The sequence below is a fragment of the Bubalus bubalis genome, chromosome 18 (assembly GCF_019923935.1).
Source record: "Bubalus bubalis isolate 160015118507 breed Murrah chromosome 18, NDDB_SH_1, whole genome shotgun sequence".
Lineage (NCBI taxonomy): Eukaryota > Metazoa > Chordata > Mammalia > Artiodactyla > Bovidae > Bubalus > Bubalus bubalis.
The window spans coordinates 63,325,478-63,343,213 of NC_059174.1; the positions used below are offsets into that span (position 1 = coordinate 63,325,478).

Genomic DNA, 17,736 nt, shown 5'->3' on the forward strand with positions numbered 1-17,736 from the left:
TGACACTGTCATAACATTGTTAATCAGCTCTACTCCAATACAAAATAAAGTGTTAAAGAATAAATAAATAAATACAATTTGTAAAACAAAAAAGAATCAGTCAAGGTGTCCATCAGGCTAATTTCATCACAGTATTATAATTATGGAATTATAACCACGTCTATCCCACCTCTCAATCCACGAGAAATGAAGTTTTCGATTTCCTCAAGACATTTTTTTACATCCTTTGCTTTATTTAATCCTCTTAATGGCCCCAAGAATTTAAATTATTACACCAATGAGGGAAAAAAACACTTACAGGCGAGCCCATGTAGGATCTTGGGCCCAATACAGACTTGGGTCAGGATTCTGGAGACTGGGCATTTAACGTGCTGCCTGTCACAGACTGAAGGGGCATCCTGGAGGCAACGGCTCATTCGTCCCCATGAACGGAAATTCCTGAGCAAAACACGCGTCAGGGAGGCTGTTCTCCCAGGACGGGCCGCGGTAACCTGTGGTGTCGCCTCCGTGGGTCACCACCACCATCTCTCTTCAGGGTCATTAAAGTCCCACTGAGACTTGACTCTCAAAAAGCACCCCTTCTCGTGTAGTTTCTCCAACTCGGCACTCACTACAGAGCACAGGTCTTTTTCGAGCCTGCAAAAACAGAGACAGAAGGAGAAGAGATGGAGACAGGATGAGATGCTAAGATGGGTGTCCCAGAGAAACTAACTTTTACCGTCCCCTGGATCTCTCTCTACCTCCAGCTTCATGCAGAGATTCCAGGGCACTAGAGCTCCTTTCCACAGAAAAGCAGAGCACAAAGGAAAGAGACGGGAAATCCCCAGGAAAGATGATGAAACAAACGTAAGACGGGGTATTCCAATGAAAAGCACAACCACAAAGGGCCTACACAGCACAGAAAACCATACTCAACACTCTGTAATAACCCACAAGGGAAAGGAATGCGAGTAGAAAAGAACAGATATAATAGACACGGAACGCATAACTGAATCGCTTGGCTTTACACCGGAAAGCGGCACAGTTATAAATCAGCCATACTTCCATTTTTAAAATGTATGACATAGCATCTGCAGAGACGCTGATGGACCTAGAGACTGTCAAACACAGTGAAGTCAGTCAGCGGAAAACAAATGCCATATATTAATGCAAATACATGGAATCCGAAAAATGCTGGTGTATACAACCTTATTTACAAAGCAGAAGTAGAGACACAGACACTGAGAACAAACATAGACGTAAAGGGGAGGGGGGTGGGAAGAACTGGGAGATTGGAACGGACGCTTGTCCACTATTGATACTATGTATAGAATCGTGACTAAGGAGAACCCTCTGTACAGCACAGGGAACCCTACTCAATACTCTGGGACCTAAATGCGAAGGAAACGCAAAATCGAGGGGATGTAGGTAGCGGACGGCTGACGCCCTTTGCTGCATGGCAGAAACTAGCAACACTGTAAAGCAACTAGACCCCAATAAAAACTTTAATGTGTGTCTTAGTTCTGAAGTTGATAACACAAAATCCTCAGTGTACAGCTTGCGACCAACTTCTCAAAGTGGGCAAGGTTCCCTGGTACTGAAGAGGATTCCTGCTAAAGCGTGCTTAGTTTAACATCTTTCTCAAAAAAATAAATAAGTAAAACCACAGCTTATCTTTCTGACCTCATCTCCAGGATATTAAACAAGGTGGGAAGTGTTCTAATTAAATGCTCTTCTTTCAAACGAACTCACAGTTGCCAGTGGCAAAAGAAATAGAGTTTGAGATGGACATGCACACATGGCTGTATTTAAAATGGGTAACAAGGCCCTACTGCAGACACAGGGAACTCTGCTCAGCATCGTGTGGCAGGCTGGATGGGAGGGGAGTTTGGGGGAGAACGGGTATATATATATGGATGGCTGAGTCCCTCCGCTGTTCACCTGAAACTACCACAACATTGTTCATTGGCTGTACTCCAATACAAAACAAAAAGTTTAAAAAATCAAATGCGCTTCTTGTGATGCCCCCAAAGATCACACAGAGCTCGGTCCAACCTCGGGGCTCCGCACACGTTCCTCTGACTTCCTCGGGGCACACGCCGCCCTCACCTGCAGTCACTGTCCGTCTTCCCCGCCTGACACACGGTTCATCCTTCCAGCCTCACCGGGACCCCCCAGACACGCCTTCCCTCACCACCCTGCTCTCCACCACAACCCGGAGCTTCCCTCCCAGCATTCACGCAGCTAACCCTGCTGTCACGGGTCTTGGATTTGTTATCTCCCAAAGACAAACACACACCAGGATGAGAAGGCCCAGGATCATGTGTCACACCAACCACCACACCCCCGTGCTCGGCCCAAGGTCAGCACTGGGAAGGAAGTCGCTGAGTGAACGTCTGAGCGAGACACAGCAGGCGCCAGAATGAGAAAAGTAGGGGACTCTCCCCAAAGCACCATGTGCGTAGGACCGCGCCATCATCTGGGGACTACAGGCACATGTGGCTGGTTAATTCAGCCTAAAGACTAAAAAGTCAGCTTGTCCACCGCAGGAACCACGTTTCAAGGGTCCCATACACACACACCGCTAGCGGCTCCTCTACTGGACAACGTGGATGCAGACCACACACGGGATGCCAGAAGTTCTGCTGGCCCGAACCGCCCTAGGAAACGGAACGCCCTAGGAAACCGAACAGTGGGCTTGCTTTAGGACCTCGTCCCATTCATCCCCATCCCGACAGCCGCTTCCCCATGGAGGAGTCGGGGGATTACCCGAGTTTCCGCAACTTGCACGTCGACTTTCTCAAGGGCATCCACAGCCTGCTGACTCCGTCTGGCCCCAGGTCGTTTCCTAAAAGGTTCAGGTTCTCCAGGCTTTTACTGCTTCTGAGAACAGAGGACAGCGGCTGGCAGCAAGCGGCCGTCAAACTGCATTTCTCCAACCTAGGGGTGGTGGGACAGAAGCGTGAAAGATGATCCTCCAAGACGGAGGAGTTACAGACAAAAGGGACTCAGGATTTAGGGGGAAACATACTGAAGGGCTTCCCAGGCGGCTCAGTGGTAAAGAATCCACCTGCAATGAGGGAGGCACAGGAGACGTGGGTTCAATCCCTGGGTGGGGAAGATCCCCTGGAGAAGGGAATGGCAACCACCTCCAGTACTCTTGCCTGGAGAATCCCATGGACAGAGGAGCCTGGCGGTCTACAGTCCACAGGGTCGCAAAGAGCTGGACCCTGAAGACACGCACAGAGCACACGTGCTACTTAAACAGACTTGCTAACACACACCAGACATTGTCCAAGTGTTGACGGGTAACATTCAATCCGTATACCAATCCTGTGAAAGGCAGGGGATCTCTTAAACCCCACCTGACAGATGAGGAAACTGAAGTTTAGCCTGCCCGAATACAGAAGAAGTAATTTTAGTATAAAGTGGATGTGTTCATTTATAAGGCCCTTAAAAGGACAAAAATAACACAACCACTCCTCATTACACTTTTTCCATCCTATTTCTTAAATTTCAAATGCAAAAATCTGAAAATACTAGCTAGCTACTAGCAATACTAAAGCAAAAGTGACAAGAGACTGACACACATATCCATAGATAACAGACATTTACACAGATGGTAGATACACAGGTACCTGGATGATAGATGTTATAGATACAGAGAGATGGGAGAGGAGACAGAGAGATTACAGAATAAGTCTTTCAGGCAGAATGTAAACTACCACTGAATCTTGCTCAAAGGTTAATGGCAATTCTTTGTACCCCTTTTGCACCTTTTCTGTAAATTCAATGTATTACCAGAAGAAAAGGTAACCAAAAAAAAAGAAAGAAAAAGCACTGACTCACCCAAGTGTCTGCAACACACAACTCGGGCTTTTCAGGACCCTGCACAGCTCCTTCAGCCCCTCGTCCTGAACGTCATTGTTCCCGACGTCCAGAATCTTCAGGTGACCATTGCACTTGAGGGCGTGAGCAAGCTCGCGACAGCCCGCCACCGTGAGAGAACAGTGTGACAAGCTGCAAGATAAAAAAAAGAAAATACAAACAAGGGAAAAGCAACCCCTGAACCCTTCCTCTCTGCATGTTCCAGCCTGCCTTCTAAGAAAGAAAGCGACTCCAAAACCAGGCTTCTCCCGAGTCCTGGAAAGACGAGGGTGCTGGTTAGGAGGTCTGAACACCTGGGCGCCCCATGTACCCATGAACGGAAGAAAGCAAAAGGAACAGCCACGCGGCCCTCTCCCTGCCGACTCTCAGGCCACCGACAGGCTCATCTGTGTGCAGGACTTCTCTCTGCAACACTGACCCCCAGACTCATTCTTCTTCTTTTTTTTTTTTTTTTTTACTATCAAAGAATATTCCGTCCTAAAGGAGATCAGTCCTGGGTGTTCACTGAAAGGACTAATGCTGAAGCTGAAGCTCCAATAGTTTGGCCACCTGATGTGAAAAACTGACTCATTTGAAAAGCCCCTGATGCTGGGAAAGATTGAAGGCAGGAGGAGAAGGGGACGACAGAGGATGAGATGGTTGGATGGCATCACCGACTCAATGGACATGGGTTTGGGTGGACTCCGGGAGTTGGTGATGGACAGGGAGGCCTGGCGTGCTGCGGTTCATGGGGTCGCAAAGAGTTGGAGACGACTGAGCGACTGAACAACCACCACCACCAACACCCACCCACACATTCCCACCTCCAACAAAACCAAGAGCCCGCTGGGGACTGGCCACCAGGCCCAGGACTCAGATCCCAGCTGACCTCACGCCGAGTGACACGACCCTCCTCTCGGCCTCTGACCGCAGGAAGTGGTGGAACTCACTTCAGGCTCTGCAGGGCGCAGTCCGCACGGCCCAGGGCTGAGCTCAGAAGCTTCACTCCACCGTCTCCCAGGCTGTTCCTCCTCAGGTTCAGATGCGTCAGGCTCCGGCTCCGGAGGAGGGCGTCAGACAGGTGCCTGCAGCTGGGTGTGCTGAGCCGGCAGCACCAGAGCCTGCGCTCCCAGAAGCACAGAGACGGGCACTCGGGACAGCAGCTCGGGGCGACGCCCACCCGACCGCCCCTCCGGGGCCTCCCTGAGCCCTGTCCCGGACACACCGGGTACCTGCCCGTTACCCTCTCTCACCCCAGCCTGACGCATCGAGCACACCGAGGATGTGCCCGTCACTCGTGGCTGGGTTAAAAAAAAATAAAAGCATCTTTTGTTTTGCTTTTTTGAGCTTTATACAAATGTGTTAAGTCACTCCAGTCGTGTCCGACTCTTTGTGACCCCATGGACTGTAGCCCACCAGGCTCTTCTGTCCCAGGGGCCGCCCCACAGAGGGTCCACCCTGGACACCGAGCCAGGAGGGACTCACTCCAGTCTCTGCAGGACACACTCAGGCCGAGTCAGGGAGCCACACAGCAGCTGCACGCCCTCATCTCCGAGCGGGTTCAGTCCCAGGCACAGTCGAGTCAGGCGGGGGGTGCTGGTGAGAAGTGAGGCCAAGTCCTCACAGGCGGCCGCCGACAGGTTCCCCTTCTCCAGCCTGCAGAGGGGAAGACACCGGGTGAGCCGCACCACGCCCGGCTCCCTTTCTGCTCCCCAACTCTCTGTCCTGGGGCCCAAGGCTGTGCAAAGATCAAGTCAGGTAAAGGAGAGAAGCACCAAGGAGAGTGAGGTGGCACAGGTAACACTTCTCTACCGCACGACATTCCTCATATGTGAAATCTAAATCTCACAAATGATCTCATGGAATAGAAGGAGGCTCACAAAACTGTATAAATCCTAATTATGTCGAATTGGTTCATAACGCTTTTCAAGTCTGCTACATTCTTCTGCTTCTCTGTACATTCACTCTAATTCCTGAGAGTTTGAAACTGAAACTCCAACTAAAAATCATTTATCTCCTTAAACAACTGTAATATATAATGGAACTATATGTAACTTTGTTCTGTGTTTTCCAAACCTGTTTATATTTTCATAATTTAAAAATTAAAAAAGATAAAATATGTATCAAAAATTTTTTTAATTTAAAAGGAAATGCACAGACTCAGAGAATGAACTTATAGTTTCCAGGGGGGGAGGATGGGGGAAGGGATGGTTAGGGAGTTTGGGATGGACATGAGCACACAGCTGTATTTAACATGGAGCACCAAAAAGGACCTGCTGTAAGCACAGGGAACTCTGCTCCATGTGGCAGCCTGGATGGGAGGGGACTTTGGGGGAGAACGGATGCATATATATGTTGGCCTGAGTCTCTTTGCTGTTCACTTGAAACTAACACAACATTGTTTGCTAATCAGCTATGCTACTGCTGCTGCTAAGTCGCTTCAGTCATGTCCAACTCTGTGCGACCCCATAGGTGGCAGCCCACCAGGCTCCCCCGTCCCTGGGATTCTCCAGGCAAGAACACTGGAGTGGGTTGCCATTTCCTTCTCCAATGCATGAAAGCGAAAAGTGAAAATAAGTTGCTCAGTCATGCCTGACTCTTAGCAACCCCATGGACTGCAGCCTACCAGGCTCCCCGTCCATGGAATTTTCCAGGCAAGAGTACTGGAGTGACCCCAATACAAAATAAAACATTAAAAAAAAAAGATTTCTCCATCTCAGTCCTGCTGACCTTTGGGCCAGATCGTTCTTGATTGGGGCTTCCCATGTGGCTCAGTGGTAAAGAATCCACCTGCCAATTGCAGGAGACCCGCGTTCAATCCCTGGGTCGGAAAGATCCCCTGGAGGAGGAAATGGCCAACCCACTCTAGTCTTCTCGTCTGGAGAATCCCACGGACAGAGGCCGCAGCGAGCGACCAAGGGTTGGACGCAACAGAGCACGTGCGCTCCAGGGGTCCAGAGGGTCTGATCACAGGTGGTCCTGACGCACTAGATGCCAAGAGCAAACTCCCCTCCCCACATGTGAAAACCAAGCACCTGTCCAGACACTGCCTCACATTCCTGGTGGGACAAAATTGCCCCTGGATGAAAACTAGCCTGTTTGGAGGAGGCTGGCAGAGGCCTGAGGAGGTGAGACAAAAGAGACAAAAGCAGCCAATGGTCAAGATGGCCAAGACAAGGTGAGAGCAAAGCTGGCTGAGAAGGGGCCCCGAGGGGAGAGGTGGCTGAGACGGGGCCCCGAGGGGAGAGGGGAGAGGTGGCCGAGTTGGGGCCCCCAGGGGAGAGGCGGCTGAGACAGGCCCCCGAGGGGAGGGGCGGCCGAGACAGCGGCCCCGAGGGGAGGGGTGGGAGGCATGAGGGTGACGAGACCCGTGTCGGGGGTAGGGAGACACAACACGGGGGTCCCCGAGGTGCCCCAGACACAGCCCCAATGATACCTCCACTCTGCCCCGCAATCCTGCAAGGAAGGGCTTTCTGTGGAAGCGGGGCGACTTACGACAGCTCCTTCAGGGCACAGGTGGCCGTCCCCGGGGGCTCCCGCAGTCTTGCCAGCTCAACGTGGGAGAGGTCATTGTCTGCCAGGCTGAGGAAGCTCAGACTCGAGTTCCTGCCGAGTTCGGTGAAGAGCTGATGGCAAACCTCAGTGCTCAGGCCACAGGACTCCAACCTATTGGAGAGACCCGGGGCTTCCCTGGTGGCTCAGATAGTAAAGAACCCGCCTGCCAATGCAGGAGACCAGGGTTTGATCCTTGGGTCGGGAAGATGCCCTGGAGGAGGAGATGGCAACCCACTCCAGTATTCTTGCCTGGAGAATTCTCAGGGACAGAGGAGCCTGGCAGGCTACAGTCCACGGGGTCAGAAAGAATCGGACACGGCTGAAGCAACTTAGCACGCGTGCTCCACCCCCATGTATTCTCCCCCTTTGCTAGCCTTCACATGCTTTTCCTGCAACGTTGACTCCAGTCCTCCCAGTGAGTCCTCAAACCCACACGTAATGTTGGGGACAGGCCTGGAACGCAGCGACTCACCACAGATACTTGAGGCCACAGGCCGAGTGCCCCAGCATTCTGAACACGCCCCTGGACACAGCGGCGTCCAGGCTGTTGGAGCTCAGGTCCAGGTGGGTCAGGTGCCGGTCACCACGAAGCAGAAGGCCAAGCTTCCTCAGACCCTCCACAGGGGCCATGGACTTCCAGCTGTGGAGAGACACAAGGACGGAGCACTGGAGAGGAGACGCTCCCGTGGCTCATCTTTCCAACAATGCACACACACCCAACTGCCAGGACGAGGGACGTGATACAAGAGGAACCCAGATGCTGAGGGGCATCGCAGTGCTGAACCGTACTCAATTTTTATTTCTAATTGGAGGACAATTGTTTTACAGTGTTGTCTCTGCCATACATCAACATGAACCAGCCACAGGCATACACAGGCCCCTCCCTCTGAACCCTCCTCCCGCCTCCCGCCCCATCCCAGCCCCTAGGTCCTCGCGGAGCACTGGGCTGAGCTCCCTGAGCTACACAGCAGCTTCCCCCCATCTGTCTGCTTATATACTTTGGTGTGTCTGTGGGCTTCCCAGATGGCTCAGCGGTAAAGAATCCGCCTGGCAATGCAGGAGGTGCAGGTTTGATCCCTGGGTCAGGAAGATCCCCTGGAGGAGGAAATGTCAACCCACTCCAGAATTCCTGCCTGGAGAATCTCATAGACAGAGGAGCCTGGTGGGCTACAGTCCATGGGGTCACAGAGAGTTGGACAACTCTGAACAACAAAGGAAGACGGGGGTGGGGCTCCCCCATATATAGAAAACTATAAAACACTGGTGAAAGAAATCAAAGAGGACACTAATAGATGGAGAAATATACCATGTTTATGGATTGGAAGAATCAATATAGTGAAAATGAGTATACTACCCAAAGCAATCTATAGATTCAATGCAATCCCTATCAAGCTACCAATGGTATTCTTCACAGAGCTAGAACAAATAATTTCACAATTTGTATGGAATTACAAAAAACCTCGAATAGCCAAAGCGATCTTGAGAAAGAAGAATGGAACTGGAGGAATCAACCTGCCTGACTTCAGGCTCTACTACAAAGCCACAGTCATCAAGACAGTGACAGTATGGTACTGGCACAAAGACAGACATATAGATCAATGGAACAAAATAGAAAGCCCAGAGATAAATCCACACACATATGAACACCTTATCTTTGACAAAGGAGGCAAGAATATACAGTGGATTAAAGACAATCTCTTTAACAAGTGGTGCTGGGAAAACTGGTCAACCACTTGTAAAAGAATGAAACTAGAGCTCTTTCTAACACCATACACAAAAATAAGCTCAAAATGGATTAAAGATCTAAACGTAACACCAGAAACTATAAAACTCCTAGAGGAGAACATAGGCAAAACACTCTCCGACATACGTCACAGCAGGATCCTCTATGACCCACCTCCCAGAATATTGGAAATAAAGGCAAAAATAAACAAATGGGACCTAATTAAACTTAAAAGCTTCTGCATAACAAAGGAAACTATAAGCAAGGTGAAAAGACAGCCTTCAGAATGGGAGAAAATAATAGCAAATAAAGCAACTGACAAACAACTAATCTCAAAAATAGACAAGCAACTCCTACAGCTCAATTCCAGGAAAATAAATGACCCAATCAAAAAATGGGCCAAAGAACTAAACAGACATTTCTCCAAAGAAGACATACAGATGGCTAACAAACACATGAAAAGATGCTCAACATCACTCATTATCAGAGAAATGCAAATCAAAACCACTATAAGGTACCATTTCATGCCAGTCAGAATTGCTGCAATCCAAAAGTCTACAAGCAATAAATGCTGGAGAGGGTGTGGAGAAAAGGGAACTCTCTTACACTGTTGGTGGGAATGCAAACTAGTACAGCCACTATGGAGAACAGTGTGGAGATTCCTTAAAAAACTGGAAATAGAACTGCCTTATGATCCAGCAATCCCACTGTTGGGCATACACACTGAGGAAACCAGAACTGAAAGACACGTGTACCCCAATGTTCATCGCAGCACTGTTTATAATAGCCAGGCCATGGAAGCAACCTAGATGTCCATCAGCAGATGAATGGATAAGAAAGCTATGGTACATATACACAATGGAGTATTACTCAGGCATTAAAAAGAATACATTTGAATCAGTTCTAATGAGGTGGATGAAACTGGAGCCTATTATACAGAGTGAAGTAAGCCAGAAAGAAAAACACCAATACAGTATACTAACGCATATATATGGAATTTAGAAAGATGGTAACAATAACCCTGTATACGAGACAGCAAAAGAGACACTGATGTATAGAAGAGTCTTTTGGACTCTGTGGGAGAGGGAGAGGGTGGGATGATTTGGGAGAATGGCATTGAAATATGTGTAATATCATATATGAAACGAGTCGCCAGTCCAGGTTCGATGCATGATACTGGATGCTTGGGGCTGGTGCACTGGGACGACCCAGAGGGATGGTATGGGGAGGGAGGAAGGAGGAGGGTTCAGGATGGGGAACACATGTATACCTGTGGCAGATTCATTTCGATATATGGCAAAACCAATACAATATTGTAAAGTTAAAAATAAAATTAAATTAAAAAAACACACACACACACACACAAAACATCCTCTTCAGGCCCGGAGTTGCTGAACTGGTTTCCTTCTGCTTTGGGAGAAGTCACCATCCCATAAAGACACTGAAGTCTGTTTCCCCAGGGACTTCCCTGGTGACCCAGTGTTTAAGATTCTGCCTCTCAGTGCAAGGGGTGTGGGTTCAATCCCTGGCTGGAGCTAAGATTCCACAGGCCTTCCAGCGAAAAAATAAAAACAACAACAGAAGCAGTACTGCAACAAATTCAATAAAGACTTTAAAAATGGTCCCCCCCACCACCCGCCAACACACACAAAATCTTTAAAATAAAAAAAAACTTTGTTTCTCCGCCATAACGTAAGCTCCATGAAGGCAAGAAGTAACTGTTCTGGTACTTCCCTGGTGGTCCAGAGGCTAAGAATTTGCCTGGCTATATAGGGGACACAGGTTTGATCCCTGATCCAGGAGGATCCCACGTGCTGCAGGGCCACTAAGCCCATGCGCCAGAACTCCTGACGCCCAGGCGCCCTAGAGCTAAATGATTAAAGGGTCGGGTCCCCCAGTGTTCACCACAGCACTGTTTGCAGTAGCCAGGACACGGAAGCAACCTAGATGTCCAGCGACAGATGAATGGATAAGGAAGGTGTGCTCTGTATACTCAGCTGTAAAAAACAATGCATTTGAGTCAATTCTAGTGAAGTGGATGAACCTAGAGCCTGTTATACAAAGTCAGAAAGAAAAACAAATACTGCATATCAACACATGTATATGGAATCTAGAAAGATGGTACCGATGAACCTATTTGCAGGCAGCGATGGAGACGCAGACAAAATTGTGGAAACAGCAGGGGAAGGAGACGGAGGGGCGGATGGAGAGGAGCACCAACGTGTACACGCAATCGGCGTAAGGTTGGGGGGCGTGACAAGCTGCTCTGTGGCACAGGGAGCCCCTTCCAGGACAGGGGAGGAAGCGGGGAGGCAGGAGGCGTTTGGATGTGTAATTATGGCTGATACGCCTTGTTGTCTGGCAGTAGCAACACAACGTGGCAAAATTTTAAAAAAAGCACAAAAAGGTCAGACTCAAATAAACCAAGTAGAAATAAAGGGTGCCACGTACAAGGGAATGCCACACACTAATTCTAGAGCCATGATTTATGACAGTAACTGAGCTGTTAATGGCTCTGAAGGAATCTGTTCTAGAAAGGTCAAGTCTCTGACCAGCTTGCCACTTCTAACTCCATCAGCTGGCCATTTAAAAAAAAAACTTAAGTCGACTCTGCCTAAGTAGGAACTTCATGACTCTAAGGCCCTTGATTTTGTTCTCCTAAGTGCCCAGCTCACTTTCTGGCTGATAGATACTTATGACCATCATCAAAAGATAAAGTAAGTTGGGTTATTCTCCAATCGTGTTCTTCAAATCATGAGCGTCTCACACTTACGCCAGTTTCTGAAGTCTGCACCGTGGGTTTCCCAGCTTGAGACAGAGTCTCATCATGGACGCAGTGCTAAGCTTGCTGTTACTCAGGTCCAGCTCGCTCAGGTTCCCGCTGCAAAACACCGAGCAAATATCCTCCCACTGATGCATCCGGAAATCGGCAACCCTCATCCTTCGTGGGGGAAACAAGAGAACGCTGATGAGAGTAGATGAAACCTGACCAACACCCAGCATGTGAAGTACAGGCGGCAGGAAGACACCCTCACCAGGGACTCACTGGGGCCCTGAATATGAAAGTGTGCAACCCGAAAAGCAGAGACACCACTTTGCCCACAAAGGTCCATCTAGTCAAGGCTATGGTTTTTCCAGTGGTCATGTATGGATGTGAGAGTTGGACTATAAAGAAAGCTGAGCACCGAAGAATTGATGCTTTTGAACTGTGGTGTTGGAGGAGACTCCTGAGAGTCCCTGGGACTGCAAGGAGATCCAACCAGTCCATCCTAAAGGACATCAGTTCTGAATATTCATTAGAAGGACTGATGCTGAAGCTGAAACTCCAATACTTTGGCCACCTGATGAGAAGAGTCAACTCATTGGAAGATATCCTGATGCTGGGAAAGACTGAGGGCAGGAGGAGAAAGGGATGACAGAGGATGAGATGGTTGGATGGCATCATTGGCTCAATGGACATGAGTTTGAGTAAACTCTGGGGGATAGTAAAATACAAGGAAGCCTGGCGTGCTGCAGTCCATGGGGTGACAAAGAGTTGGACAGGCTATGACTTAGCAACTGAGCAACAGTAATACTGATATATCGTTTAAAACCACTGAGGGGAAAAAAGCCAGTAAGAAGCTGTGCTGTAGAGAAGCAAGAAATAATCTCAACATCAGAAGATTTTCACTTCAGGGAAGGTCTGAAACTTCCTTACGCCTTAGGATGATCACACATAAAGGGAGGGATGATGTTGTGGGTGTTAATTCTTATAATAAGGTGAGATTACTTTTGGAAAATCACTTGTAGTAAAAGCACTTACATGACCCAATACTGAACATCACCGAAATAGTCACCTTTTGAAGTTTTAGGGATTCCAGGACAGGACAAATGATCACCAGTAAGTATCAGTTCAGTTCAGTCACTCAGTCACACCCGACTCTGCAATCCCATGGACTGCAGCAAGCCAGGCCTCCCTGTCCATCACCAACTCCCAGAACTTGCTGAAACTCATGTCCATCAAGTCAGTGACACCATCCAACCATCTCATTCTCTGTTGTCCCCTTCTCCTCCTGCCATCATACCCCCAAACCAAGCACCTTATTGATATCAGTCAGGTGAACACAAAGAAATTAAGCTACTCAGCATTTCAACTTCTTCACTCAAAACTGAACTGGTGCTTCTCGAAAATTTGAGGGTTAAACAGGAAAGGGTTTGAGAACATTTACAGCAACTCCTGTTTCAAGATAACAATTTAGAAAACATTTCTGGGACCTGAATTTAGGAGAACAGCTAAGCTTCCTTATCATCCAGCCGGGAAGCCAGAAGTGTCAGGGACAGGATAAAAAAGGTCACAGGAGAAGAACCAGATGAAACTCAAGTATTTTAAAATATTATTCCTTCAGGAGGACAAAGGGACAAATGCAGAGACAGCTTAAGACTTTGGTGACACCGCTGGCCACACTCTGGCTCCAACAGATGCTCCGAGGAGAGCCACAGGGCATGTTATGGACTGTCCGGAGCTCTGAAATAGAGCTGGGCACTGACCCGGGCCGGGCTACTTCACAGCCACACGGACTAAGAGAACTGTGCATTCTTATCTCTGACTGACAACACCAGACCCCCCTCCACTGAGTTTCGGGCACCTGTTTGACACAAGTAGATATCATCTCTTGATGCCTGGTACATGAACCTTCAACATGCAGGGTCTGAGAAACAAAAATTACCCCTAAGTAAATGAGTTAAGAATCCAGGGAATCCTACATAAAACCTAAAGGAAAAAGTGCTCACAGACTGGAACTGATCTAGGATGCTTGGTCAATCCTAAAAGAAATCAACCCTGAATATTCACTGGAAGGACTGATGCTGAATCTGAAGCTCCAATCCTTTGGCCACCTGATGCGAAGAACTGGCTCACTGGAAAAGACCCTGATGCTGGGAAATATTGAAGGCAGGAGAATAAGGGGACGACAGAGGATGAGATGGTTGGATGGCATGACTGACTCAATGGACATGAGTTTGAGCAAGCTCCAGGAGATACTGAAGGACAGGGGAGCCTGGCGTGCTGCAGTCCGTGGGGTCTCAAAGAGCCGGACATGACTCAACAACCAAACAACAAACCACGGATAACACAACAACAGACCAGACCCCCAGTGTTTCCTGGAAGAACGTGGGCAGAGCCTGCGAAGGGGAGCCAAAGTCAGTTAAGGAGGAGGGCCTCCGGAATACTCACTCCGGAGTTCCCAGGCCGGAAGTCCATTTCTTTTCCAGGACCCGGCGGCTGACAGAGAGCCTCAGCTTTCGTAACTTCGGACAGTGCTTGAGGCAAAAGGAAGAGACCCGGAGGTGTTCGCAGCCCTGAATGTCCAGATCGGCCACTGGGAGGTGATTCAAAACCCGCCGGGCCAAGTTTTCGTCCTGGGTCTCGTGCAGGCACTGGAAGAGCCACAGGAAGTCAAAGCGCCCCGAGACGGCGCCGCACCTCTCCAGCTCCTCCGCCCAGTCCAACACCTCGTCGGCCACCCCGGGGGACATCCGGCAACCCACGGCCTCTTCCAGTTGCCTGGCCAGGTCTGTTCCTAAGAGACCGAAGAAAAAGCGCACCATCTGACGCCAGTAGGGGTTGGCGTCGGCAAAGGCGTGGTTCAGCCACCGCCTCATCTCCTGATGCCGGGGGACCCCGCCCAGCGAGCCTCGGGCCCCCCAGAGCACGTAAAACAAGGCCCCGAAGAACTCCTGGAAGCTCCGGTGAGCAAACGTCACGCAGTGCTCACAATCGCTGACCCTTCGAAGAATCTGCAGCCTCAGCAGACCGTCGATGAAAGGGGCTTCCAGGCGCCAGCGCTCCAGGGCGTCTCCCGCAAAGGTGAAGGCGGCCAACCACAGCCCCTCGGCGGCCAGCGAGCAGAAGGCCCTCCACTGTCCGGCCGAGCTGCCGGTCCGCAGACCCGGCTCCGCCCCCGCGAGGAGGCTGCAGAAGAGGCGGGCGTAGAGGCTGGTGGGGGTGGGCGCGCCCAGCGCCAGTGCCGAGGCCGGGCTGCCAGCCAGCTGCCGCTTGAGGCCGGCGCACACGGCCCAACACGCCAGCGGCGCGGCGCACAAGCGGACCAGGGTCTCTGATCCCCGCATCCGGCGCCAGGCCTCCTCGGCCACGTCCGGGTCCCCCAGGAACCTCCTGAGATACTCCCGACGGTCCCCTTCGGTGAAGCCCGGGATGCCCACGCGGCACGGCCTGAGCAGCAGCCCCCGGAGGGCGCGGCCCCCGGGGGGCCCAGCGGTGACAAGCAAGGTCGCCTCGGGGACCAGCTCCTTCTTCAGCAGGCGGAATAGGATGCTGGCCGCCGGGAGCTCCTGGTACCAGTCGGCGCCGGGCCGGCTGGCCGAGCCCTTGGAGCCCAGGGTCACCTCTTCCGCGCCGTCAATGACGAACAGCAGCCGCTCGGGGTGCGCCCTGAACTCTTCCACGGGGACTTGCGAGTCCGGCCAGTCCAGGGCCAGCAGACCGGCGAAGCTGATGTCGCCGAGCTTGGCCAGCCGGTGGCCGCTTATGTAGAAAACGTAGGAGAAGCGGCCCCGGAAGAGGACGCCCTCCGCCCAGTGCAGCACCAGCTTGGTGGCCAGGGTGGTCTTGCCCACGCCGGCCGCGCCCTCCAGCAGCATGGTGAGGGGCGGCGCCCCGGCCCCCCGCGGGCGCAGGAGGCCCTGCAGCTCTGCGTGCTCCCGCTGCGTCACGTGCCGCAGGTAGATGTGGTCCTCGGGCCAGGGCGTGCAGTCCCACAGGGCCAGGATCCGGGTCCTCAGCCTCTCCCTGTATCTTCTTCTGTGGGCTGAAAGGGAAGGGAGGCGACACAGACAGCCCAGAGGCTCCTGAGATGATGCTCAGTATCACTAAGGACCAGAGAAACGCAAGTCGGAACTACAGGGCGGTGGGAGCGAGGTTTGGGTGGAGAACGGATACAGGTATAGGTACGGCTGAGTCCCTTCGCGGTCCGCCTGAAACTGTAACAGCATTGTTAATCCACTGTGGTCGCTCTAGAGTTGCTAAGTCGTGTCTGACTCTGCAACCCCGTGGACTATCACCCACCAGGCTCCTCTGTCCAGGGGATTCTCCAAGCAAGAATGCTGGAGTGAGTTGCCATTTCTTTCTCCAGGGGATCGTCCCCACTCAGGGATCGAAGCCTAGTCTCCTGCATTGGCAGGCAGATTCTTTACCCTGGAGCCAGTGGAAAAGCTGTACTCCAATATGAAATGAAAAACTTAAAAAAAAACAAACCTACAATGAGGTATCACCTCACACTGGTCAGAATGGCCATCATAAAAAAGTCCATGAGAAATAAATGCTGGAGAGGGTGCGGAGAAAAGGGAGCCCTCCTACACTGTGGGTGGGAGTGGAAATTGGTGCAGCCACTAAGGAGAAGAGTGTGGAGGTTCCTTAAAAAAAACTACCGCATGCCCACTTCTGGGCATATATCTGAAGAAAGCCAGAGTCCGAAAAGACACATGCATCCCAGTGTTCACAGCAGCACTATTTACAACAGCCAGGATGCAGAAGCAGCCTAGATGTCCACTGACAGACGGATAAGAAAGACCGAGAGAGTGTGTGTGTGTGCGTGTGTGCGCGCGCACGTGTGTAGTGGACTATTACTCAGCTATAAAAAGAATACAGTAATGCCACCTGCAGCAATATGGAATGGACTTGGACATCATTATACTAAATGAACTAAGTCAGACCTACATACAATATCACTCATATGTGACATCTAAAAAATTAAAACTAGTGACTATAACAGAAAAGACACACAGACACAGAGAACAAAGCTGTGGTTGCCCATGGGGGGAGGGAAGGGGAGGGGCAACATAGAGGGTGGGGGAGGGGAGGCACAAACTACTGTTCTTAAGGCTACAGGATGCTGTGTACAACACGGGGAATAGAGCCAATATATATATTTTTTAAAACTGTAAATACAGTGCTGCTGCTGCTGCTAAGTCGCTTCAGTCGTGTCCGACTCTGTGCGACCCCATAGACGGCAGCCCACCAGGCTCCCCCGTCCCTGGGATCCTCCAGGCAAGAACACTGGAGTGGGTTGCCATTTCCTCCTCCAATGCATGAAAGTGAAAAGTGAAAGTGAAGTCGCTCAGTCGTGTCCGACTCTTCGTGACCCCATGGACTGCAGCCTACCAGGCTCCTCCGTCCATGGGATTTTCCAGGCAAGAGTACTGGAGTGGGGTGCCATTGCCTTCTCCTGTTACAACTGTGTAAAAAATAAAATAGAGCTACCTATCAGTGCAGCGCAAAATCCAGAGACAGACGCTGTACCTAAGCCCTTAGAGGGGACCCGGTGAGAATGTCCAGCTAACGGTGACCTGTTGCCCTTCCAGGCTTCATCAGAAGGTCAGATCGGCTAGTTCCTGGCACACTATAACTGGAAGGCAATTTCAAGGCAGAAGCAAAAGTAGAACGCATGGAACGCGCGTTCCACCGAGCAGCTTGTCTGCGATCATCGTGTAGTCTACAAACCTGTCTCTTCCACCGTCTCTGGTTCTTCCTGGTTTGGATCTTGGAGTCTGCACACCTGTGACATTTCTGAAACGAAACAGGATGGGATGCTGAGATTCTGCCCGGCTGGAGAATA

At 50.6% G+C, this 17,736-nt stretch overlaps 1 protein-coding gene across 10 annotated transcripts in view; it reads right to left on the reverse strand.

The window, feature by feature from the left end:
- Positions 1–211: 211 nt before the first annotated feature.
- The window catches only part of NLRP13 (NLR family pyrin domain containing 13), a 29,191-nt gene continuing 11,666 nt past the window's right edge, over positions 212–17,736 (reverse strand). For 4 of the 10 annotated variants that reach the window (XM_044931048.2, XM_044931056.2, XM_044931049.2 and 1 more), the window contains 10 exons: positions 17,622–17,687; positions 14,337–15,930; positions 11,898–12,065; positions 7,874–8,041; positions 7,342–7,512; positions 5,332–5,502; positions 4,797–4,967; positions 3,829–3,999; positions 2,749–2,919; positions 212–636 (listed from right to left, as the gene is read on the reverse strand). In XM_044931048.2, coding sequence (XP_044786983.2) covers positions 513–636; positions 2,749–2,919; positions 3,829–3,999; positions 4,797–4,967; positions 5,332–5,502; positions 7,342–7,512; positions 7,874–8,041; positions 11,898–12,065; positions 14,337–15,930; positions 17,622–17,687 — 2,975 coding nt within the window. In that variant the 3' untranslated portion in view covers positions 212–512. Of the gene's footprint in view, positions 637–2,561; positions 2,657–2,748; positions 2,920–3,828; positions 4,000–4,796; positions 4,968–5,331; positions 5,503–7,341; positions 7,513–7,873; positions 8,042–11,897; positions 12,066–14,336; positions 15,931–17,621; positions 17,688–17,736 lie in introns of all 10 variants that reach the window. The other 6 variants (XM_044931050.2, XM_044931051.2, XM_044931052.2 and 3 more) reach the window with 6 other exon arrangements.